Genomic DNA, 25019 nt, shown 5'->3' on the forward strand with positions numbered 1-25019 from the left:
ATTACGGGGCGCCTGGGTGGTGCAGTCGGTTAAGCGTCCGACTTCAGCCAGGTCACGATCTCGCGGTCCGTGAGTTCGAGCCCCGCATCAGGCTCTGGGCTGATGGCTCGGAGCCTGGAGCCTGTTTCCGATTCTGTGTCTCCCTCTCTCTCTGCCCCTCCCCCGTTCATGCTCTGTCTCTCTCTGTCCCCAAAATAAATAAACGTTGAAAAAAAATTAAAAAAAAAAAAGAAAAAAAAAAGAAAATTAATAATAAAGTCAGTGTGAGTCTGTATATGGTTTGAAAGAGAAGAACGAAGCTATGGAAGTATTTTCTTTTTGCCCAGTGAAGTTTTTCACGAATGACTAACTGTTCTGTACTGTGTTACTCACTGCATCTTCACAATCCAATATGGTGGCCCCTAGCCACCTGTGGCTATTTATATATAAATTTAAATAAAATAGAATAACATGAGTGACACTTGCTGCGTTTCATCTGTTAAATACCCACGTGTGGCTGCTGGCTGCCCATGTTGGACAGCACAGATACAATGCTGTCACCGCAGGGGGTTCTATTAGGCAGCTGGGCACTAGATTATTTATAGAAGGTGCACAGATATAAATACCAGTGAAAAGATCATGTACACTGAAAAGCTCCGCCATGGTAAAAATATATCAGGGAGGAAGCATGTAGTTTGGATTGAGGGACTCTAGGAGTCTTTTCAGAGAAGGTGACATTTGATTTGGATTTTATGAGGCGATATTTTAAATTGTTTATGACAGGCATTGGAGGACCAGCTCTACTTTTTTATTAGTTATGTGACTTTGGGCAAGTTGTAAAATGTTTAAAAGGTGGAAATAAATAAGTTATACCCCACAGGGTTGTGTTAATGATTAAATAAAGTTAAATATGCAAAGAGCCTAGAAGGGTGTGCAGTACATAGTAAGATCTCAGTAAGAATAAGTTGTTTCTAAGACAATCATGGAAATCTGTGGGATGGGGGGGATGGGGACAATTCCACACGGAATGACTAATGTGAACAAAAGTACAGATGATACAATCTGTGATATGTGAGGATTTTTAAGTTTATTTATTTATTTTGAGAGAGAAAGCACAGGGGAGGGCAGAGAGAGGGAGGGAAAGAGAGAATCCCAAGCAGGCTCCACACTGGCTCAAACACAGGGCTCAAACCCACAAACCATGAGATCATGACCTGAGCCAAAATCAAGAGTCCGTCGCTTAACCGACTGAGCCACCCAGGCGTCCCGATATGTGAGTTTTTTGTGAGTTTTGGGAAATAACAAACTCATTAAGGTTAGAGAAAGTGTTTAGGTTTTAGCATGAGTGCTAACCCAAGATTTAGGTGGTAACAGCTAAGGAGCTAGATTAGGGCTACAGATTGGGGCTTAATTAAGCAACGTTTTGCTAAGGGCTAAAGCCTTCCCGTAATAAATGTGCCAGTTGATAAGCAGATACATCTCTGTTTCAAACACGTTCTGTATTTAGCCCGTCTTTCCACCACAATGTGATTTCTCCTTTGCTGAAAGCTTTATTAAACTTTGCCAATAGGGGGAGCTAGAGGGAGGCCAGGAGGGAAAGGGAGGGGAAAAGGCGCTTGCTATTTCCACATGAATTTGCAGGGGTGTTGCTGTAGCAACAAAGCATAACCTGGCAGGGGCAGGTGGTTGGATCTCCAACTTTCTTTGGCTCTCCTGGAGCAGATTTCATCTTAATGGTTCAGACGTTTACCAAGCCCTGAGAAGCGGCCCTCCTTAAAGAGTCCCGGATTTTACTCTGAGCTTCCGAAGCCTTGGCTCCAGCTGTGTACTCTCACCCTGCAAAAAGTCAGTCCATAGAAGTTTCCCTTCGAGTTCTCGGCTCTTACAGCCTGCACTTCTTAACTGTGTTCTCTAGCACGAGCAATTGCTTCCTGAATCGTCTATTTCTGTTAATTTGATGGCCCCATTTTAGTTTTTCAGTTTGCCGGCATCTGTTTAACCACTTCCTTAGATTAAGTTCTTGTTTAAATTGTGTAGTTACTTCCCTCTTCCTGACTGGATGCTGAGGGATCCGTTGCTTTATAGGTGGAGTGAGGTTTCCCTTTTCCACTAGTTGACCTGCTTCTTACTAAGGCATCAAGATCCAGGTCCAGTCAGCATGGCATCATCCGTAGAGTGCACACATGATGTTCCGTGGAACGTGAAGACACTTAGAAACCTTGGCTCATCTTCCGGCAGAAAGCACGAAAACGGATTTGACCCTATGGCAAGATCATGAGCGTGCACTATGGGTCCTGATAAATAAAAGCAAACTACTTTTGGTGGTTCTTGCAGATTGTGACAGAGGGGAAAGGTACTTTCCAGATGGGTAATGGCGTCACAGTTGCTAGGACTGTGGTGATTTATTCCAGTAAAGAGATGTCAAATGGGGGGGGGGGGGCATGGCTATAATTGGAGTTACTGCCTGATGAAGTTTGCATTAATCCACAGTCATCCTGTAAGATCTACCAAAGTTTCGTACCAGCCAGATAGCCATCAAAGTCGGTGGTGGTTTTTGATGGATCGCCTGCCGAGAGAAAATTCAGAGAGCTTTACTTCACAAGGATGTTTTGCTGAACAAGGAGCAAACCGTTCTCAAACAGGGAGATTACTTGCAACTCAAAGGGGAGGAGTAATTTTGTAGCCAGTGCGTGCCCGTATACAGCAATGACAAGGTAGCGGGCGGAGCGTTCCAGGCAGAGGAACAGCAGGGGCAAAGGCAAGGAGGCAAGAGTACTTGAGGGAGAATCAAGTGTGCTTTCTGACTTTCCCACTGGAAGCTTTCTGGAGCTTCCCTGTAAAAGGCCCTTTGTGATCTGTCTCCTGACGCAAACACTTGTTCCTCTGACACAGGAGTGTTCCGGGGGGCACACCCTGGCCAGTGAACACTCCCGCCGAAAAGTGGGTTTCACAGAATCTTTTGGAATTCAGATGCTACCCCAGAAAGAATGGGGAAGGAAGAAAAAAGACTGGCATTAACAGGCTCCATCTGAAGAGTGTAGCTGAGAGACTGAGAAAGCACTGAATTGAATGAGTTTACCCCAAAGTGGCCAGAGTTCACTGGGTGAAAGGGAAGCTCGCGATAAACGTGAAGTTCTACAAGAAGAATAAAGTTGGCTTTTATACGCCTGAATATGTGCTTTGTAAAATTTGTATCTGTAAGGTAAGCCTCTCAGACACCAAAAATGTTTTGAAAAATGTATCTGAGGGGTGCCTACATGGCTCAGTCGGTTAAGCGTCTGACTTTGGCTCAGGTCATGATCTCACAGTGCCTGAGTTTAAGCCCACATCACGCTCTGTACTGATAGCTCAGAGCCTGGAGCCTGCTGCAGCTTGTGTCTCCCTCACTCTCTCTCTCAAAAATAAATAAGCATTAAAAAAAAATGTATCTGAATTTCAAAAGTTACTTATTAAAAGACTCCTTGAATTTGAGCATACTACTCAAAATGGGAAGATACCTATCATTTAAAAAAGGAGAAAACTGAGACCTCGAGAGCTGAAGTGAATTGTTTAAGAGCAGATGGAAGGGTAGTAACTCAATTTTTTTTCCTTTTTTTTATTAAAAAAAATTTTTTTAATGTGTATTTCAGAGACACAGCATGAGTGGGGGAGGGGCAGGGAGATAGGGAGACACAGAATCAGAAGCAGGTTCCAGGCTCTGAGCTGTCGGCACAGAGCCTGACGCGGGGCTCCAACTCAAAAACCGTGAGATCATGACCTGAGCTGAAGTCGGTTGCTCAGCCGACTGAGCCACCCAGGCTCCCCTTTTTTCCTTTTTTAAAAAAATGTTTATTTATTTATTTTGAGAAGAGGGAGCATGCATGAGTAGGAGAGAGAGAGAGAGAGAGAGAGAGAGAGAATGCTAAGCAGACTCTGCACTGTCAGCACAGAGCCGGATGTGGGGCTCAATCCCATGAACCGTTGAGATCATGACCTGAACCAAAATCAGGAGTCTGACACTTAACCAACTGAGCCACCCAGGTGCCCTACACCTGAATTTTCTGAATAAATTTCCTGCCACCAACACTGAAAAATCTGATAATGATTGTTTAGGTTTTTAAGAGAGAAGGCAGGCCTTAAACTAATTATAAATGATAGTTAGAATAACAAAGTTGAAAAATTAGAGTAAAAAAGTGAGACTAATCCGGGAGAGAGAATAATTTATAAAGTTACTTTGTAAACAGATAGCCACAGTCACTTGGGTTCAAGACCATCACAGAGCAATGAACACAGTACATTCAGACCTTCTTTTCCAAAGGGGCCATGTTTCACATAGTGTCTCTGTTCACTTCTTCGGAAACATCAAATATACTTTGTGGCTAAAACAAGAGTAGAAATTAAATACCTTTTCCTACAAAATAAATGTTTCAGCAGTGCCTTACTACAGTGATTAATTTCATGGTACTTTAATCTCATGTCAAATAGTTTGGTGTTGCTTGGTCTTTGCCTTTGTGGGATTTTGTCCTTAGATCTTTGTGTGTGTGTGTGTGTGTGTGTGTGTGTGTGTGTGTGCGCACACAGTAAGATTTGGATTAGAAGGCCTCCAAAGTATCTGTTTCAGTCTGCACTACTCTCCTAATGCCCATAATACAGTGATTTGAAACTAATGTTGAAAAAAATTAGGGCAACTGAATCTTATTCTCCATTACCTTCAATTATAAAACCAAATACTAATTAGAACAGAAAAAAAAAAAGTGTTTTATTCCAGTGATAATAGTCACACTTTAACATATCAACAAACACATGATACAGTTAAATTAGAACACTTCTTCGATAAGACAATCATACCCAAGCAAAGATAAAAGGTATCAGCATACTAAAATTTTAAAGTATCCGTTTTAATTTTAATATTGATGTGTACTTATTGGCACAAGCCCAGTGAAAAGGGACGAATTATATTAGCTTACACCCTAAGCCTACATATGTCTAGCTCAGGGAAAATACTAGTCAACACCTGTTTTACTAAAAAAGCAGTCTGAATACCCAATTATATGTAATGAGGTTACTCTATAATTAAACAATTAAATGCACATTATTCATGAGGACATTATAAATTTGTTAGGCTGAGCTATTTAGTAGAATAGCCTCATTTAAAAGTCTCTAGGCACACAGAAGACATTTTTTTAACACACATGCTACAGTCTTATTTCTATTTTTGAAAATCTAAACACGACTTAACGATGTGATCTTAGTGACTTTGGGGTTACATTCAAGAATAGTTTATTTCCCATAGGTATCCAAAATTCAGCCAAGAACCGAGAAGAAAGGAAAAAATAGGCCCTGGGCTTATTATTAAAATAGTGGTCAAAATACTTTATCAAACTTTGATAAATTTATAAAACTCATCAAAACATTTTCTACGTTACACTATAGTAAGTATCCTATCTTATTTCTCAGTCCACAATAGACTCAAACTTAGTCTAAATTACAAAGAAGACACAGTTTGTTTTATTATGCTTTATACCGCGCTAAAGTATGTTTAAGGCAGAAGAAAATAAACACAGTAATAACCTTGCCGAAGACACTACTTTGTAATGCTATATACCCTCTTGCTAACACGGTCTAAGCCTCCACCATTGCTTTGCAGAAGAAAGATTGGAAACAGCACTAGTAGGGTGTATGTATGGGGTAAATTTTGTAAGGTGTCTAAGTTTGCTAAGTGGCGCAGCCTTTTTCTTTTCTTTGCACACCCCACAATCGAAGGAGATTTTATCTTCTGTTTTCCACAGCCTTGGACTGCCCTGATTCCTGAAGCATGGCCCAGGAAGGGCCTCTTTCGCAACTGGGTATGAAGTTCATGGTCTTCAGTCTGCAGGTACCACCAGCTAGTGACAGTTTCTGGATGGAAGAAGGCTGGAGTGCTTCGTACAAAAGCACTGTAGAGAGGCCTTATGAGGCTACCCTGGAGAAGGAGGAAGTCTTAAAATAGTCTTAGCAAAGGTGTAAGGTTCCAACCATCCCAGGAAGAGATGGAAGGAGCCATAACCTTAGTCCAACCCGTTTCTGGAATGGGGACATTTAAGGTGGCAAAGTGACTAGTGAGATCTTTGCAGGGAGGGGGCAGTTTATCTTTTCTTGATGAACTGATGATTATAAGGACAAGCGCACATTCGACGCGGTGGGTTTCGTGAATGAGAGCCATCTTTATTTCAAAAAGGGTAGTAGTTCTTTTCTAAACCATACTTGTATTTTGCATTAATATAAAAAATCCACAGAGATCACCAATTACAGCAGCTAAAATTTAAAAGTTAATGCATTATTGGCAGAACGGAGGCCTTTTAAAGTACGTAGTTTCAGTAAGAGTTCACATTTTTTTTTCATAAAAAGAAACATTGAAATGAAAATTTCTTTTTTTCTACATCAAAAAGGGTACATGGGAATAGCTAATAATGTATAGATATTTTAAATATGCTATAGTCCAAAAAAAAAAAAAACCAGTAAAAATGCATAAAACAGTAGTACTCACTAGTACACTTAAAATTTAAATTGACATTTCACTTCTTCCCCAGGGCCTCACAATCCCTTACATACTGTGTTTAGCATATTTTACTATGAAATATACACTATGCAGATGAGACAGAAATGTTTTGATTTCGCAAGTATTTAGCATTACTTCCCTGACTTATCGGTACTGTAAGAAATTCTGCAACAACGTTGGCAGCTGGAGCTGGGGGATGAGGTGCAATCTCGGCCTCCCTATGTAGTTTCTGATACAGAGTCGGCAAAGTTGGCAAAGGCTGCTTGGAGTAGCTACAAAAGACAGGAAGGCATTTGTTAATTAAAATCCAAATGGATTTTTATATGTTGTAAGATGCACAGAACAAACCACAAGCTTCAGTGCTTTGAGGTAAATTAAATAGGGTAGTGCGACCTCTATGCTAGAGACATTTACATAAGCATTTCAGTGGCTTTTATTTATAAGGTCTTATTGTAATTGTGGTATATTCCATATGGGTTCTTTAAAACATTATAATCCTGAGGCTTATGAAATTGTTATTGCACGTAAAGCCTCAGAAATAAATTCTGCTTTTTGAAGAACATATAAATCAAAAGACCCAACAATGTTAGGCACTAAAGGGGGAAAGTTTTAAGTTGTATCTTTTTCTCAAATTAGGTCTACTAGTTAAACCAAAACAAATTTTATTATAGTGTCTGAGCCACGCTTAAGAAATTCTGTTTTAAAATACCAAAAGTCTTGGGGAACCTGGGTGGCTCAGTCAGTTAGTTAAGCATCTGACTGTGGCTCAGGACATGATCTCACAGCTCACGGGTTTGAGCCCCGTGTCGGGCTCTGTGCTCACAGCTCAGAGCCTGGAGCCTGCTTCGGATTCTGTGTCTCCCTCTCTCTCTCTCTGCCTCTCCCCTGCTCACATTCTATCTCTCTCTTTCTCTCAAAAAATAACCATTAAAAATTTTTTTGAATAACAAAAGTCTTAGGTATGAAAGTATTTCCTGATTCTGTTTCTATAACATTATAGAAGCCATGTGCCCTTAGAAAAGGGGGCATGTTTCTAAATATTTATCAGCAGATATTAAACAGAATTACATATTGCATATTGTCAAACAAACTGAATACATTTAACTTAACCCAACATATACAGACTTTAGGTAAGATAAAAAAAAGAAAACTGAGATCATTGTGCTATCTTCTTTACAGATAGAACCTAAGTTAAAAAATCATCTTCGGGGCGCCTGGGTGGCGCAGTCGGTTGAGCGTCCGACTTCAGCCAGGTCACGATCTCGCGGTCCGTGAGTTCGAGCCCCGCGTCTGGCTCTGGGCTGATGGCTCGGAGCCTGGAGCCTGTTTCCGATTCTGTGTCTCCCTCTCTCTCTGCCCCTCCCCTGTTCATGCTCTGTCTCTCTCTGTCCCAAAATAAATAAAAAACGTTGGAAAAAAAAAATTTAAAAAAAAAAATCATCTTCAAAAAAATATTTTAAATGTTATGCCAGTATCATTTTACATGTCAACAAAAAGTCTTTACTTTGCATTGATTTCAGGCAAATGTATTTTTGTGGGTTTTTTTTTCTTTTTTGGTTGTTTTTTCTTTTATTTTTAGAGAGAGAGCACCAGCTGGGGGTGGGGGCAGAGGGAGAAAGAGAATGTTAACCAGGCTGCACCTTCAGCACAGAGCCCGATGCAGGGCTCTATCCCAAGACCCTGGGATCATGGCCTGAGCTGAAATCCAGAGTCAGAGGATCCACATACTGGGCCACCCAGGCGCCCTGTGTTTTGAAGTGCCCACAAGTATTCCTACCTTCATGTTGAAGCAACAATCTTTCCACCAAACTGCTGGAAGTCGCTACATCTACAGGTCGAAGAAGCTCTGTATTTTTAGCATTGATATCCGCTCCAAATTCCAGCAGTAAGTTTACAACTTCTGTACTGGACTGCTGGGCAGCTGCATGCAGTGGGGTGTCCCAGTATTTGCCTTTTTGTACATCGGCACCTACGTGTAAATAAGGGATGATGAGAAATCTAAACAAAAACCCTTAGACCAGTCACTTACCTCGATGCACGCAGAAAAGGGTGATGCCAAATGGACCTCACCTCTGTCTGTAATGAGTTATTCCCCCCCGCTTACACACACACACTTCAAATGTACACATTAAAACTTGACACACATAGATGGAGAGTGCACGTTTGTTATGTTCTCTAATATTTTTCCCTATGCTTGAAAGAGCCCATAATACAAAATATTTTTAAATGCTTTAAAGCCCCCAAAGTAATCATATTAACTGGTATTACAAATAGAGCATGATGAGGCCCACTCATACCTGTTTTCATCATGATTGAGATTCCTCAGGATTATTCAAGAGTTTATTGCTCATATTCTTTTCATTTATTTTAAGGCAATAGAGCTCTTCGTGTTTCCTGGAAAACTCATGAATCTAGACGTGTGAGCTGTTCGGGGAAAATGTGCACGGACTTTCCTGTCACTTCTCTCTCATACAATGTAAGTCGATAAATATATAAAGGCATTGAGCCTCTTAAGTAGAAAGACACATTGTATTTCCATGTGCAAAGTAAATTTTTTAAAAATCTTACATTAAAAAAAAAACACCACCCTACCTATTAAATTAGTTATTGCTTTAGTTATTTTATCTGAGTACGAGTCATGGCACATGGTGATCATTCAATACATGTGCAATGAATCAATACTGTAATACTGGAAATAGCAATCTCATTTCCCAGTACCTAAGTGGTTATGACACCAAGAAATATCTATCGGTAAAAATGTGTAAGTCCTTTTCAACTCTGCTTTCTGATACTATCAATAAAACTGACGACGTTTACGAGAAGCAGTACGTTTTAAGGGTCCCTTTAGGCCTTCCTGCTACCTTCACATTTCAATAAATGTAATTGTTTTCATAGTCTTTCATCAAATACACAATGTTTAGTGAAAGAATGACAGTCCGTAACAAAATCTCCATGGAGAAAGCATAAACTCTATTGGTTATGTTAGTTTTATGGGAGGACAGAGCCTGATAATAACAATCAGTCCACAATTACCAACAGCATTCTCTTTCTTACCCAGTATAAAATGTCTGGTGGAAATAATAATATTCCTAGCAAAGTAAAAGAAAAGAAAAGAGAAGAAAAAAGGCAACAAAGAAGAAACTCTTCTAGTTCTATAAATTCGTGGGCGATCACAGCCAGAAAATAATAGTGTGTCAACGGTTATTAGCAGAAGTCATATTTAAGACTTAACAGATATGACGGGAGTGAACTAACGAAGTAGAAACTGCCTGCAAGAAGCTTATAATTTAGCTGAGATATTATGAGCGTATCAGAGGCCAAATGATGGCAGAAACAGTAAAAAGCACGGAAATCCTTTTACTCATTTTATGTGTATTTTCAGCACCTACCACGTGGGAGGCGCTGCGTTAGGGAAAGGAGATGATGGGGAAGAAGACATAATCCACATCCTCAAAAGCTCCTGTTCCTGGGGTGCCTGGGTGGCTCAGTTAGTTAAGCATCTGACTTCGGCTCAGGTCATGATCTCACAGTCCGCGAGTTCGAGCCCTGCGTCGGGCTCTGTGCTGACAGCTGAGCCTGGAGCCTGCTTCAGATTCTGTGTCTCCCTCTCTCTGACCCTCCCCCGTTCATGCTCTGTCTCTCTCTGTCTCAAAAATAAATAAACATTAAGAAAAAAAATTTTTTTAAAAAAAGCTCCTGTTCCTATAGGGGGAGACACCATTATGGTCTCAAAAGATTAGGACAAGTTTTCGGGAGGCTAACACTGAACGCTGAGGCATAGGTTTGTTTCAAGTTAGAAGAAAAGGCCGTTAAGTCTTTGTAGGTAAATGGGACAGGACAAAGTCGGGGCGAGCACATGAGCTCTTATGATTGGTAGAAGACAAGGTAGCTAAGCAGTTACTACCCCTCAAATTCCTTGTGATGGATTTATTCATGAAGAAATACATATTTGGCAACACTATATCAGCCTTGAGGTTTTACGCTGTATGATCTTCACAAGGGGGACTTGAGGACTTGTGAGATAAAGCTTGTGAATTATCAAGAATGCAATTCCTTTTTTTATGGGGTATGTAGTTACATGCAACAATGCTTAGAATAAGAACATTTTTAGCAGGGAGATATCTTTACACAGTTTATTCAGAGACATAAATAAGGATCTGAATCATTGCTTACGTGTACGGACAGAACGAGAGAGGTTTTAAAGAAAATTACCAGCATAAAGAAGCTTCCGGATGCAGTGGAACTGCTGTGACATACAAGCTACGTACAGAGGAGTTCCCAGATGAGGAATGTCTTGGTCAACATCTATGCCCCAGGATATCAGTATCTCTAGGCACTCGTGATGGCCTGCCAACACAAAGTAGAGAGGAGCTTACTCTCGACACTGCCCACCTCCATGCGCCTCACCTCATGCTGTTCCCTGCGGTTACTCATTGAAAGCAAAATGCAGCACTCCACGTTGCTAAAGGGACTTCCTCCCCTTGTCACCTAATCCCATAACTAAGTCACCTTTGCTGGCGGCCTCATGTGTGGGAGAAGGAAGACAGGACTCCAGCTGGGGTTTGGCACCGTATTCCAGAAGAAGTTCTGTACAGCTGGCACTGCCTTGTGAGCACGCATTGAATAATGGAGTCACGCCATCTATCGTGATTGCGTTTACCTAAACCAAGCCAGAGTTCAGCAACGAGAGTCACAGAGCGGTACGAGATTAAACGCTAGGCATTTCAAACAGTTCTACGACCCAACGGAAATCACTGGGATAATGTGTGCAGTAAATATGACAGAGGATATTTAGCTCATACGCATCAACAAGCAAAGCTTTTTTTTTATGTATTTTTTTTCAGTATATGAAATTTATTGTCAAATTGGTTTCCGTACAACACCCAGTGCTCATCCCAAAAGGTGCCCTCCTCAATACCCATCACCCACCCTCCCCTCCCTCCCACCCCCCATCAACCCTCAGTTTGTTCTCAGTTTTTAAGAGTCTCTTATGCTTTGGCTCTCTCCCACTCTAACCTCTTTTTTTTTTTTTTCCTTCCCCTCCCCCATGGGTTTCTGTTAAGTTTCTCAGGATCCACATAAGAGTGAAACCATATGGTATCTGTCTTTCTCTGTATGGCTTATTTCACTTAGCATCACACTCTCCAGTTCCATCCATGTTGCTACAAAGGGCCATATTTGATTCTTTCTCATTGCCACGTAGTACTCCATTGTGTATGTAAACCACGATTTCTTTATCCATTCATCAGTTGATGGACGTTTAGGTTCCTTCCATAATTTGGCTATTGTTGAGAGTGCTGCTATAAACATTGGGGTACAAGTGCCCCTATGCGTAGTACTCCTATATCCCTTGGGTAAATTCCTACCAGTGCTACTGCTGGGTCATAGGGTAGGTCTATTTTTAATTTTTTGAGGAACCTCCACACTGTTTTCCAGAGTGGCTGCACCAATTAAGCAAAGCTTTTAAAAGTCAAGAGAGAAACAGAAATATGATGTGGTAGATGAGTCAGTCACAAGAGTGGCCATGCAGCTAGTAAAAGTCATGGAAATCAACACATGCTCAAGAGTCAAACAAAAATGAATTCAATGGTCAGGTGCCTTTCAACTAGGAAAAAAGTCCAGAAATGTGATGGTGACAAACGTTGTGGTGAGGTCACCTTGCTGGTGGTAAATCAGAGAAATGGGAAATTGTGTTTCTGAGAATTTATCTAAAGAAAAACATCCTGGGGCGCCTGGGTGGCTCAGTCAGTTAAGTGTCCGACTTCGACCCAGGTCAGCATGCTACCCGTTTTTGCAATGACTAGAAATCCTTCTTGGAGCTCACTGAGAACACTGAAGCAAAGTGATTTCTTATTATTCTGCAATTTTTGAAAACTACTAAGGAAAGAAACGCCACATGAGAACTTTGTGCGATTGTCTTAGTCAGTAGACGTGAAGTGATTAATGGTTTTAACCGGTACCTACATTAGCTCCAGCCTCCAGCAGAGTTCTGGCACATGCCACATGGTCTCCAAGGCAGGCTTCGTGCAGCGGGGTGATGTGGTCTATGGTAACTGCATTTACGTTGTAACCCTAAATACGACATGGATGATTTTGAAAGGTGAGCAAGAAAGTATACGAAATCATCTTTATAAAGGTCATCAGCGAGTGATACAAAAGACCAAAGACTCAGGGAGGCAGGTATAAGTTCAGCAGGAAAGGCCAGTTCAGACACCATAGAGGCAGTCCGTTGTCAAAACTCGTCAATACTGTAACACCACCACCGTATCTAAACCCTGTAGCGGCTAAATTGTTTTGTTTAGTAGATTCTGAATATTTTCATAAAATTCCGCCTCCTTAACTTTCTGTGGTCTTTATGAATTGGTTTGATTACTATTATTGTTTTCTTTTTTACTTTGTAGAAGTGGAGACTGTTGGTAGGCCGGGTCACTTGTTTCGATTTGGGGCTGTGAAATTACAGGTTAGCCCAGACTGGGGGGAAAATACTCTAAACTGTAGTGAGCCATGTTGTGAACTTTTGTCACTGGATAGGAGTGACTAGGTTCCATTCTTGTTGTTGAGAGCTCTGATCATCAAGTCAGTCACACTTGGGCTTGAAGCCTTGTTCCAGAATGCAGTAATTATTTTAATTTGGGTGAGTACCTTAACCTCTAAGTTTTAGGGTCATCGTGAGGATTAAACAGCATCACGTATGTAAAGCAATTATTGTTACAGGGCCCCACACATGGCAAGAGTTCCATCTTATTTTATTATCCAATCAAAACCAAGTACACACTTTAAAAATCAAATCAAAACCAACAAAACACTTTATTCCAGTTAAACTAATGATGTCGGACTAAACTAATTAAATATTAGGACATGAGATTCTGTGCTTTCCTGCCATTTTTGGTAACTCACTGTCTATTGACCATCATACTAAACACTGTAAGAGGAAGATTTTCGTGGCCAAACCCCCATAGCATGATGCACTGCCATGGCCTGGAATACCGGGATGAATCTTAAAATGAAGGCAAGAAAAGATTCACCCCCAATCTTTGTCACTAGCAGGTGGCAACTTTTTAGATCCCTTAGGTTATCTTTTCACAGATTTCGAATTGTCTAGCCAGCAGTCAGACTTGAAGGAGCCAATTCCTAACCGCCACCCGCCGGGGTGACCAGGTGGCCGAGCGTCTGCAGAGGTCTGGATTCTGTTTCCCATCGGGCTCTGGGGGCAGCCTCAGACTCTTCCTGGCTGGCGTGTGGGTGTATGAGATACATGTCGAAAAATATCGTGAGGCTGCTCTCCTCTCAAAGAACTGCGTGAGGGTTTCTGTAGGTGGCTGGGGGGACCGAGTGGGTTATGTTTAGAAAATTACTGACTTTTCTGAGGGTGGGTGTTTTTTTCCCCCCCATCAAGTGATGAGCAAACAAAATGGTCACTCTGTTATCACAGGACAGCCCTACAGGAGCAGCTTGTCCTGCATGTTCCCTTTATAGATGAAGAAGGGAAGGTCAGGAAGGTTGTGATCCACTTCAAGAACCCGCCTGGCATGCAGGTGCCCTGAGTCCCAGGGCCATGTCCTGGAACCCGGGCATCACTGCCTTTCCTTCCCACATGGCCACCCGAGAGCATCCCTTTCTCCCGGATACCAGGAAGCACCAGGACAATGACTTCCAGATCTGGGTGTGCTTCTGAATCACGTCGTTCAATTTTAACAACACACAGGCTAAGCCAGAGTGCTCTGTGTTTCTGTAAGGAATCTATGCTTTTCATTTCTCCTCTGGTGAGGCTGAGGAGTGGGCAGGGAGAGAAGTGATCACTCTGTAGCATTCATGGGTAATTCGCCATCACAGAGGACAGATTAATGTAAAAAAGCTTGTTTGGGCATCTTCTCTGATTACCCCTTTTTGGATATTTTGTGACCAAACTTTCTCTGCAATTAGCTGCACACATTGTATAGAGTAAAGCACAGTGGAAGTGCTAAATGAATAATACATACGTCCAGTGACTTCTTGCTGAAATATGTTGCAGTGAGCAAGTATACTGTATGAGAAACTCGGTATATTAAGACATAGGATTATACCAAAATATTTATAAAGAAATCTCAAAGCTAAATGCAAAGTAGAGAGCTGACTGATATAGGGGTTAAAACAAAAAAAAGACTGGTAGCATTTATTAAGCAGCTTTATTCTTTTTTCTTTGATTACTTTTGAAAGTTAATGTTCTACGGTCATGGGACAGGGATGTATTTCCAGCCGTAGCTAATACGTCACCTGGGATAGCAGTGTTCGCAGAGCAAGAAGACGACCTTGACTTGCTGCTTCATGTAGTGGTGACCGGTCTGCCCAGGAACCTGTTGGAAAAGAAGACGAGATCTGTGAGTAGAAGTGAACCCTGATGGACACACTCAGTTCCTGGAAATACACACTCCCAGAGTCTGTGTTCAACAAGGTGACTGAGACACCTGACCATATACCAGGAAGTCTGATTCTTGTCTAAAAGATCCAGCCTGGCAGTTTCAGAATGCCAAGGGCTATAAAGCATGTTCTGGAACTGACCAATCCCAGAACTACTGTACCTTTTGAACTGTCTTCCAAAGAAGGGGAGGATTAAGTTCCCTTAGATATGCCCCAAAAGTACCTGTTTCATGGTTTCTCAGAACTCCAAAAAACTTTTTTTTTTTTAATGTTTGTGTATTTTTGAGAGAGAGAAACAGAGTGCAAACGGGAGTGGAAGAGAGAGAGAAAGACAGAGAGGGAGACACAGACCCGAAGCAGACTCCAGGCTCTGAGCTGTCAGCACAGAGCCCGATGTGGGGCTTGAACTCACCAGCCGTGAGATTGTGACCTGAGCCAAAGCCGGACGCTTAACGGACTGAGCCACCGGGTGCCCCGCCCCCAAAAATCTTTTTTGGGCACTTTTAGGAAGGCTAGCAGCAGGAGCACCCCACCTCTCTACTTTCTACGCCCGCCCTGCCATGCCCCCCTCTCTCTGCACCCCCAGACTGTCCTCTCCTTACAGTTTGCCCTGAGGTGTAAAGGGGCTATGCCAGGTTGCCAAGGACAATGAGTAGCTGACCCCTACGTCCTGCGCCCTCGAACAAGCCCGGTGGGCCCTCGAAAGGGGTGTCGCGGGTTGGGAGGAGCAGACTATCATTGATGTTTGAAATGGTACCGATAATGCCAAGGGCTCCCTCAGGGGTCACTGATTCTCCACATACCAATGGTCGGCAACCCCTCCAACCCTACATCCTGAAGAAAAAGGCACTGACCCACCTTGTCCCCCAAGTTCCCCCTTCTTACATGCCTATGCGCCCCTCCCATTAGAAAATCAGTGCCCTCCCGTGTGGAAATCCCCATGTCCTTCTCTCCCCCAGAGCCATGTGGCATCCAACCACCCCTCTCTCTCCCACCCTTGTGGTCCACCCAGGTGGTTTTATATGATACCGGCTTGGTGCCCGGTGATTTTCTTGTAATTTAAACAGGATCAGCATGGTTGATTCTATTTAATCTACACGAGAGATCACCCGTGGAGGTGTTTCAGTGATTAAACATGCAGACCGTGCCAATCAGGAAAACATTCCTTTAAGGGGTCTCATTGGCTGATAAGCTGAAGCACTGCTAGCTAGAGGGAGAGCCTTCCTGACGTAATGGGATTATGTTCGCTAGTATCTGTCTTCTTGTCTACTCCCTCTTCCTCCTTTCGAGGATCCACAGGACACAATAAACAAAAATAATGTTAAAAACCCTGCTGATCAGTCCTGGTACAATTTAAATAAAGTCACTTAGCTGTTAGAAACAGACATTTTATAAAAAGCATGTCTGAAGCTTTCTGAATAGGTCAGGAAATTAGGGGAAACGCGGTAAGGTGTAGTACTTTAGAAACACGTCATTGCTCCTATGATTTCATACCTTTGAAGAAGTCTCACATGGACCCAGGCTTCCTCAATTATGGTCTCACAGAAGAACTCTGCCAGAACACCGTAAGGGAGGTCCAAACGATTTCACCAAATAAAACGTGGGCCACATATCACAGGATTCGTGAAATGACCGAGTGAACGTGGTAGAGAGGGCAGAAGGCAACTGCCCATCATCAGTCTTTTTTACATCCGGTGATATTATGGGATGTTGTGGAAGACACAAATCCCGAGGGCGAGGGGGCACAGCTTCTCTTCCCGTTACCCCTGATGTACCAGTAACGGTAATGGTGGCCGATGCCCAGCCTGCGCCGCGTGGGACATGCAGTGGGACATGGGACACCTGTGCCAGCACCGTGTGCATGATCCCCCTTCCTCCTCACACTCGCCGAGGCGTAGACAAATATTAGTTCTAGTTTTTAAATTTTTCCTTTTAATTATTTATTTTTGAGAGAGAGAGAGAGCAAGTGGGGAAGGGGCAGAGAGAGACGGACAGCGAGAATCCCAAGCAGGCTCTGCGCTGACAGTGCAGAGCCTTACACAAGGCTCGATCTCATGAACGCCGAGATCATGACCTGAGCCGAAGCCAAGAGTCAGACGCTTAACTGAATGAGCCACCCACGCACCCCTATTAGTTCTACTTTAAAGCTGAGAAATGAGAGCCAAGAGAAACATCACTTAAAGAGAGCTACATAATCTAACTGGAGTTGGTTATGACACTGCTCTGTTCTCCCTTTCCAGCCAGCATTATTTCTTGCTTATTCAGAAGATTAGCAAGCCAGACATCCAATTCTTTGAGCTGTCAACTGAAAGAAGATTTACCGTTATTAGCTTTTGGGCATTCTTTCTTTCCCGTGTGCAACACTCCTATTATATATTAAAAGTAGGATTGAAATGCACAGCAATAAATATTTGTTGATAGGACAATATTTGGCGACAAAGCAATCATTTCTAAGAAGTTAGAACGTTATGTTCTCGCTAAACAAAGTGCAAAGTCGCCATCGTAAATAATATTATTTGGGGGAACGGCTATGTTTTGAGTTTCAGCTTCTGAGGTGAAACCTGATGCTTTAAAAATCATACACGTCAGAGCAGCTGGGTGGCTCAGTCCATTAAGCATCCGACTCTTGATTTCAGCTCACGTCATGATCTCATGGTTCATTAGATCGAGCCCTGTATCGGGCTCTGTGCTGGCAATGAGAAGCCTGCTTGGGATTCCCTCTCTCCCTCGCCCTCTGCCGCTCCCCTGCTCAAAATAAATAAACTTTAAAAATAAAAATAAAAGTCATACACGTTTGTTTTATCATTAAAGTAAACTTGACTGCTGAGTGAAACTCTGGAGAACTTAAGAACACGTATCAATTTCATTGTGAAGATTTAAATAAGGAAATTACAACAACTTTTCAAAGAGATCACATATGTGAAATCACTAAGTTCAGCTTGCTCAGAAGAGCAGTAGTAAATTAATAAAGTTTTAAGTAATCCTTGCTTAAATATATAAATTTAAATAATCATTTATAGTATTTATGATGATTGTAATGATCATGTTTTCTCTCTTGTATATTGGCTCAATAAATTCGTTACCTTAATTTACCTCTAAAAGATATATGCTGAATTACATGATGCCGATTCATTATTGCTGCCTATTCTTTCATTGTCACTAGCTAAATGGCAATTAACCAGATGTTGAGATTGGGAAAAGTTTAGAGAAATAGCCTTTTGGGTTCATTTTGGGCTCATTTCTATCTAGTATATTTATGAAGACCTTTAAGGGGCAGCAAAGCGAACAATATTTGTAGCTGACGGCAATCTGATATCCCCCTTTTGCAAACTAATGTGTTTGCCCATCAAAATCGTTGTATTATACTTCTGAACAATTTCAGCATTGCTTGTTGGTGTTCATGAAAGAAGGCGGTGGGGGGAAGAAAGGAGAAGGATCATTTAGAAAACAGGCAACAGAAGAAACAAAGAAATGGAAGTATTTGAAGGTACCGCCCCGTACCCCAACCACCACTTGTCCCCCAGACTGTCACACAGCTTTCTGTGGCACCTTCAATTTCTTTTTCACCAAGACTTAGGTCTATTATGGTGGGGAGAGAAAAAGCTGAGCCAGGTTTTCCCTATGTGTCTTTGGTACTGTTTCTATTTACATGACCTCCAAAGGCATGACAAGGGAGTGAAAGGTAATCTACAGGGCAGCGTGGTGGGAGGTCAGTTACAAAACCACTGGAGATATGCTGGATGAGGAATCTCTTGGCCCATCAGGCAGAGATCAAGCATGGGCCCCCTGCTGTCTGCCATCATTCACTGGGTTGGGGATGGGGCAGTGGGTGGAAGGTTGGGGGAGGGGCGGGGAGCAGGAGAATTAAATGAGACACAGATAAAGCTAGAGCACAGAAGCTCAGGAGGAAAGAGACGGAGGGGCCAGGCAGGCCACGATTCGCATCCCAGTTTAGGACAGTGGCTTCCATGAAGTCATCTAACTTTTCCAAGATTCGGTTTCCACCAAAAATGGGACAAGCACCAGCAACAGTCAGACAGGGTTGAGAGGGGGACTGGGAATGAGCAAGTACAGAGTCTGCTCTATAAGTAATAACCTGGTGGTCTTTGCTAAACAACCTGGTAAATAGGGGGGCTTCTAGTAGGAATTTTAGGGAAAAATAATTGTTTTCCAAAACTAGAGAAACTCGAACCATAAACAGCAGCATTACAATAATTTTCAGTGCTATCAGTTTAATAAACTAAAGCAACTGAATGATTTATAAATGTATTTAAGCCAACAAACAACACCTCATGCTACGTTTTTTTGAAGTGTAGGTATGTCCATCTACCGAAGGAATGACCTATAGCACGTGCATGGGACTCGAGGCACCTTGTTTGTTTGAACTCTGCTTGCTTAACTCCCAAGCAACCCCACCTCATTCCCGGTAATGCTGGAGAAGAATCTCTGAAATGAATCCATAACGTGTGAGAATCACAGGTACTAGATCAAATTCCGGTTCCTGTTTTGACCTAAGCCTCCACCCCTCCGTATTTCCTGCCTTCACAATCTGATATTCGGCAACTGCAAATTTCCATTCAGCTGTGTTGCATATAAAATATCGTCCCTTTCAACATGGACATGCTTTACATTAGAACGATTGACACACTTTCTCTCAAAACCAAGCAAAATTACACATAGCTTCATATACAACAGTTCAGGAACTTTACAATCTTGTCAGACTTTAACTGGGTAGCTAAGATTTTTTTAAGTGTCCACTTTAACTCTTTAGGAGGAATTAGTGTGAAAATTAGTTTTACAAAACGCCTGTAACTTTCGCCAGGCTGATCGGGTGCCTTCTGTGAAGGCCGCGCTGTGCCACACGGAGGTAACTTGACTATATTTAGAAACAACACCAGTCCCCAGACATCTGGTATATAATTTACAGGGAGAGAGCCTACCCTGTTCTGTAAACATCGCATGGCTAGAGCAAAAACATTCTCTTTCTTAGATAAATACGGTTTGGTAAGAGTGTATACCGTACCTAAATCGCCATCTCCCCATGGCACTTCAAGCCAGCCACTGTTGAGGTAAATCCGACTCATATCTTTCTTTTATCAACATAAAAACAAAGCAAAACTTGCTTGTCGTTTGCTAGCTCTGTTCGGCCATCTTAAGGACCTCTAAGCTCCTTGTAACATGACCTTTCACCACCCAAAACGAAACGGCTTTTAAAATCGGATTTATTTTTCAAAACTGCCTTTTCTTACCGATCATTCCTCTTTGACAAATTGCTTATCCTACCTAATTTTTTCTTTACAGTGTGTGCCTTGCAATAAACTCCAAGCATTACAATGAGAGCTCTACCCATAGCGATGATGACACCAATCTGCTTCTTAAAGAGTCTGTGCCTGGCTCTCCTTAGTCCCACGTGCGGAAGTAAGACGTAGCCTCATTCCAGAGCTAACCTCGCACTGGCAGTGGTGCAGAGGGCTCTCTGTGTTTGGGTCACTCCCACTTTGCTCGGTTGGTCTCAAAATAGGAAAGTCAGGACACTTATCTCAAACAGGAAATTATAAGGACAGATGGGAAGCAGTGACATCTTCCTATATGAATCGGTACCAAATGTTAATGCAATTTACAACTCCCTTTGCTATAAAGCATTAAATCAACTATCTTCTTCAAAATGGCAGTGGATTTACCATGAAGCCAGTGCAAACTTAAGTTCAGGACCCCTCCATTGCACAGACACTTTCTAAGAGTCTGTAATTTTGTATTATTTTGTTTAAAGATCCCAAAATGCAGATAAGCTTCAGGCTCAACATCTGGCCCATCCCTCCTCACGGGTTTACAAAATAATTAAAAAATCACCAGGCGTTTACTGACCTTGATGGTGTACTTTTCTGTTTAACCACATAAATAGAGCTACATAAACCCATGAGAACACGCCTGACAAGGAGGGAAGCATTACGCTGTTAAAACCAGTCCCTCCCAAGCTTGAGACTGTCCTCTTTTTCCATCACTGTTGCCTCTCTGAAAGTTTCCTCAGAAAAATCTCGTCCAGATCTGAAAACCACCAGCCACAGCTGTGCCTTGGAAACTTTAGGTCTAAGTGGTGAATTGCATGGGTATGCAACTTACTCTAATTGGTTTCTTGTTCACAGTCTAGGATCCCGTCATTATCTCCTAAGAAGACAGTGTCTGGTCCCGAACAGAAAAAGACAACAGGTAAATGAAAAAAGTGCTGGGGTTGAGCTCAAATTAAAAAAAAAAAAAAGACTTGGGGTGCCTGGGTGGATCAGTCTGTTAAGCATCTGACTTCAGCTCAGGTCATGATCTCGTGGTTTGTGGGTTCGAGCCCCGCGTCGGACTCTGTGCTGACAGCTCAGAGCCTGGGGACTGCTTCAGATTCTGTGTCTGCCTCTCTCTCTGCCCCTCCACTGCCCCTCATGCTCTGTCTCTCTCTCAAAAAATAAGTAACATTAAAAAAAAAAAGACTGGATTTCTAACAAAGTGAAGGCAGAGATTTCACTATGATATCCACGAATATCCAAAATCAAGAGAGAAAGAGACTGTAAGGCCTTGCTCAGGTAACAGTGCTGCTCTTGGAAGAGACTATCTAGTCATTCCAGTTACTTGTCACTGGTCACTGGGGCTGTGGGCAGAGCACGCTGGACATCTTCAGGTGGATCTGAGTTCAAATTCTGGCACAGATCCTACTTGTGAACTTGGTAGTAATTAACCTCTTGAACGTCAGTTTTCTCAACCATAATGGGAAGGATAAATCTCTATACATCACAGGGTTGGAGTCACTGTGAACTACTTAGCATAGTAGCAAACACATTTGAAATCTGTCAAAAACAATCCAAATTCCCTTTTCAACAATTATTTCCAAATATCCGCCCCGTGAGCTTTTTGCGACCTGTTTTAAACAGGAGGGTAGAACAACTTAACTTACTTAAGGTTATGAAGCTTTAGCTCCTCTTACTTAGATACCTGTAGGGGGCTATAAATAGATAGAGAATGGTCCAAATTTAGGGACAATTATCTCCCAAGCCTCTTCCCTGGGCTTCCCAAAAATTTTTGTGCCAATTCTGAAATTTACTCCTGGATGTTCACCTAGGTCAATCATCTCGATACATTTCTAAAACTAAACTTGTCACCTTTCTCTCAAAACCAGTTATTTCTTTTTGCTTCTGTATGGTTTTAAACAATACCGTCTCCCCATCACCTGGCCCTAATAATATGGCCTTAAACTTAAGCACAACCATTTTCAAGGAAACTTCATACATGGTCACTGTTTCATATGCTCCTCTGCAAGGAGGGAGTTAGTTATTATTGGCTCAGTACTTCTTTTTTTGTGAATTTTTTTCAACCCAAGCGGACTCCTAGCATCTGCCTACACTCGCTCTTAGGGGGAATCTCTTCTAGTCCCATCGGTATAAATATTATTTGCGTGTTGATGAGCCCAAATTTGCATCTCCAGACCAGCTCTCGCCTCTAAATTCCAGACTTAAATTTCCAGCTGGCTCTTCCAACTTCTCCACTTGGGTATTTAAGTGGGCAATTCCACTTCACATGGAAAACTGAACTCGTGCTAGACTCCTCCTAGATCTCCTATCCACTTCCTGACAATGTCACTCATCCAGGTGCTGTGAGGCCAGAAGCTTCCGTGTAATCCTTCGTTTCTATTCCTGACATCCCACAGGCAGATACCAGTAAGTCTCCCGCCTCTTCCCTTCCAGTGTAATCCAGACTTTGGCTGTTATAACCCTCACTGCTGCTGCTCCACTACCGGCCACGATTTCCCTCACCTGATGTGCCGCAAAAGCCTGCTGACTGGTCTGTGTGCTTCTACTTGTGACCTTCCAATAGTCTGTTGTAACCACAGGAGCCAAAATGATTCTTCTTAAGTCACGGAGAATCCAGTGGCTTCCTTTCTTGCCCAAAGTAACATCTGATGTCGTCGTTGTGAGCCACCAGTGTCCCCAGACTCCTCTCTGATCTCAGGTTCTACCTCCGACCCCTTCCATCGGCCACACTGGCCTCACTGTTTTTCCTCAAGCACACCTCATGGACTTCTGTTCACTCTGCCTGCCATGCCTCTTTGTGAAATTTGCACATGGTTTTCTTTGTGACCTGTGTTCTGCCCTGGCACGTCACCTTCTGAGAGAGCCCTTCCTTGGCCATCTTCTAAGAAGTCCTCCCTGTCCTGTTCTTCATTCTGTCTCTCTACCCTGCTTTATTTTTCTTCTTATAATTGCCACTAGTATATAAGATCTTGGAAAGCAGGACTTGATGTATTTTATTCATTGCCATGCCCCCCAATACTTAGCCCATTAATAATGTTCGTTGATGAATAAATGTTCAAAATTACATGATGCTCTAGAGCTTGGGGGCCCTGACTCCTAAATTCATTGGTTCTTCCATTGCCCCAAGCCACTCCCCCCCCCCATCAATGAGTCCTAAGAGTATTTCCTTAAGCAATAATCTTGCCCTTCACATTCACCCACTATTTGTTCATTTATTAAATGTTTATGGTGCTCTTCTAAGCAATTTTCACCCTTCTAGATGCCAGAGATACACAAAGATGAATTAAGTATGGCCCACTTCCTTTTGAATTCAGTTTGGATGGTCTTCCTGATGCCCATCTCTCTCCCACCATCCTTAATACTGTCATTGAATTAAACTTCCAAAAGCACCTAGAGTTCCAGCCAGCCCGCAAGGTGCCTTGAGGAAAATTAGAAAAGGCCCCCGTTTCCATGGCAGTCACACCCCATGCTGGGCACACATGGTCGGGCTACACAACAGCGAGCGGCTGTTGTGACCCCGAAAACACCTTTAGGACCGTGTTGCTCTCAGGCTCAAAACCTTGAATGGCTCGCCACTCACATGCCCATCCTAGAATAAAAGATTATCTGCCACGTGGATTAGACCTTCTGTTTTTATCTTCTGTTACTTGCCTTCACATGCCCCATGCTTATGTTAAACTGGACTCTTGTACGCGTTCCCCCAATTTTTTCTTTTTTTGGATCATCTCCTCCAGCTCAATTTTCCTTCTTTTGTGGCTGTCTGTCTGCTTTGCTGGTCTGCCTGCTCTGATCCTTGGGGCTTAAAAAAGCAGAAGTGGTAGCTTCCCTTATGTGGAGAGTTAGACACTGGGCGGGGGAAGAGGGTAGAGGGTGGGTAGAGGGAGAAGAAGATAGCCAAGAGAAAGGAGGAGAGAGAGGCAGGAGGGAGGTGTGAGAGGGGAGAGGCAAAGGAATGGAGAGAAGGAGAGGCAGAGAGCCACAGGGATGGTTTTTAATGCTGGTCCTGAGGCACCAGATGCCAGTGTCCAGGCCTTGGCCACGCCCCTGAGAGGTGACAGGCAGAGGAAGAGAGGGGTCCTCGCCCTTGTGTCCCCACCTTCAGGACAAAGTTGCATGCTTTACATCTTAAGCTTTAGGATTTGCTGAACTTGTTTCAAGGGATTAATGGCTCGGCCAGCAGGCTCATCAGCAGGAAGCCTGGGGACTGGAGGCCAAGTGCACCTCCCTAGTGCACTGGCATTCAGCTCCCACCTCAGCACAAAGCCGAAGAAAAGGATGGGAGGGGACATTATTAAAATGATAAAGTTCTTGGGGTGCCTGGGGGGCTCAGTCGATTAAGCATCTGACCTCTACTCAGGTCATGATCTCACAGTTCATGGGTTTGAGCCCCGCGTCAGGCTCTGTGCTCACAGCTCAGAGACTGGAGCCTGCTTCGGATCCTGTCTGTCTCTCCCCCATACCCCCCCCCCCCAAACTCGTATTCTGTCTCTCTCTCTCTCAAAAATAAGTAAACATAAAAATAAATAAAATAAAAAATAAAATAAAATAAAATAAAAAATAAAATAAAATAAAATAAAATAAAATAAAATAAAATAAAATAAAATAAAAAGATAAAGTTCCCATTCAGCCTGAGGGATGGGAGCTTGAGGCTAGGTTTAATGGGGAAGTTAAAGCAGGCTGTCGTCTTTTGACCATGCCAATTTTCAGAGTAAGGTTCTATCTCGCCAAACTAGACTGGTTTCTCCCTGACCTCCTCGCAGAGCCTGGCCCCATAGTTTTCTCGTCCAGAAAACCCTCGGAGTGCTCCAGCAGGAGTGTAAGCCCTCTTTCTTCCA

The 25019-nt window shown here is 42.7% G+C and overlaps 1 protein-coding gene across 5 annotated transcripts in view; it reads right to left on the minus strand.

Annotated features, from left to right (window-relative positions):
* Window positions 1-1506: 1506 nt before the first annotated feature.
* The window catches only part of ASB5 (ankyrin repeat and SOCS box containing 5), a 65397-nt gene continuing 41884 nt past the window's right edge, over window positions 1507-25019 (minus strand). For 3 of the 5 annotated variants that reach the window (XM_043557914.1, XM_043557906.1, XM_043557896.1), the window contains 6 exons: window positions 14750-14829; window positions 12461-12568; window positions 11006-11156; window positions 10709-10843; window positions 8274-8465; window positions 4693-6768 (listed from right to left, as the gene is read on the minus strand). In XM_043557914.1, the coding sequence (XP_043413849.1) occupies window positions 6641-6768; window positions 8274-8465; window positions 10709-10843; window positions 11006-11156; window positions 12461-12568; window positions 14750-14829 (794 nt within the window). In that variant the 3' untranslated portion in view covers window positions 4693-6640. Of the gene's footprint in view, window positions 2551-4692; window positions 6769-8273; window positions 8466-10708; window positions 10844-11005; window positions 11157-12460; window positions 12569-14749; window positions 14830-25019 lie in introns of those variants that run through there. The other 2 variants (XR_006293903.1, XM_043557884.1) reach the window with 2 other exon arrangements.

This window comes from Prionailurus bengalensis, chromosome B1 (genome assembly GCF_016509475.1).
Source record: "Prionailurus bengalensis isolate Pbe53 chromosome B1, Fcat_Pben_1.1_paternal_pri, whole genome shotgun sequence".
In the NCBI taxonomy this organism is placed as follows: Eukaryota; Metazoa; Chordata; class Mammalia; order Carnivora; family Felidae; genus Prionailurus; species Prionailurus bengalensis.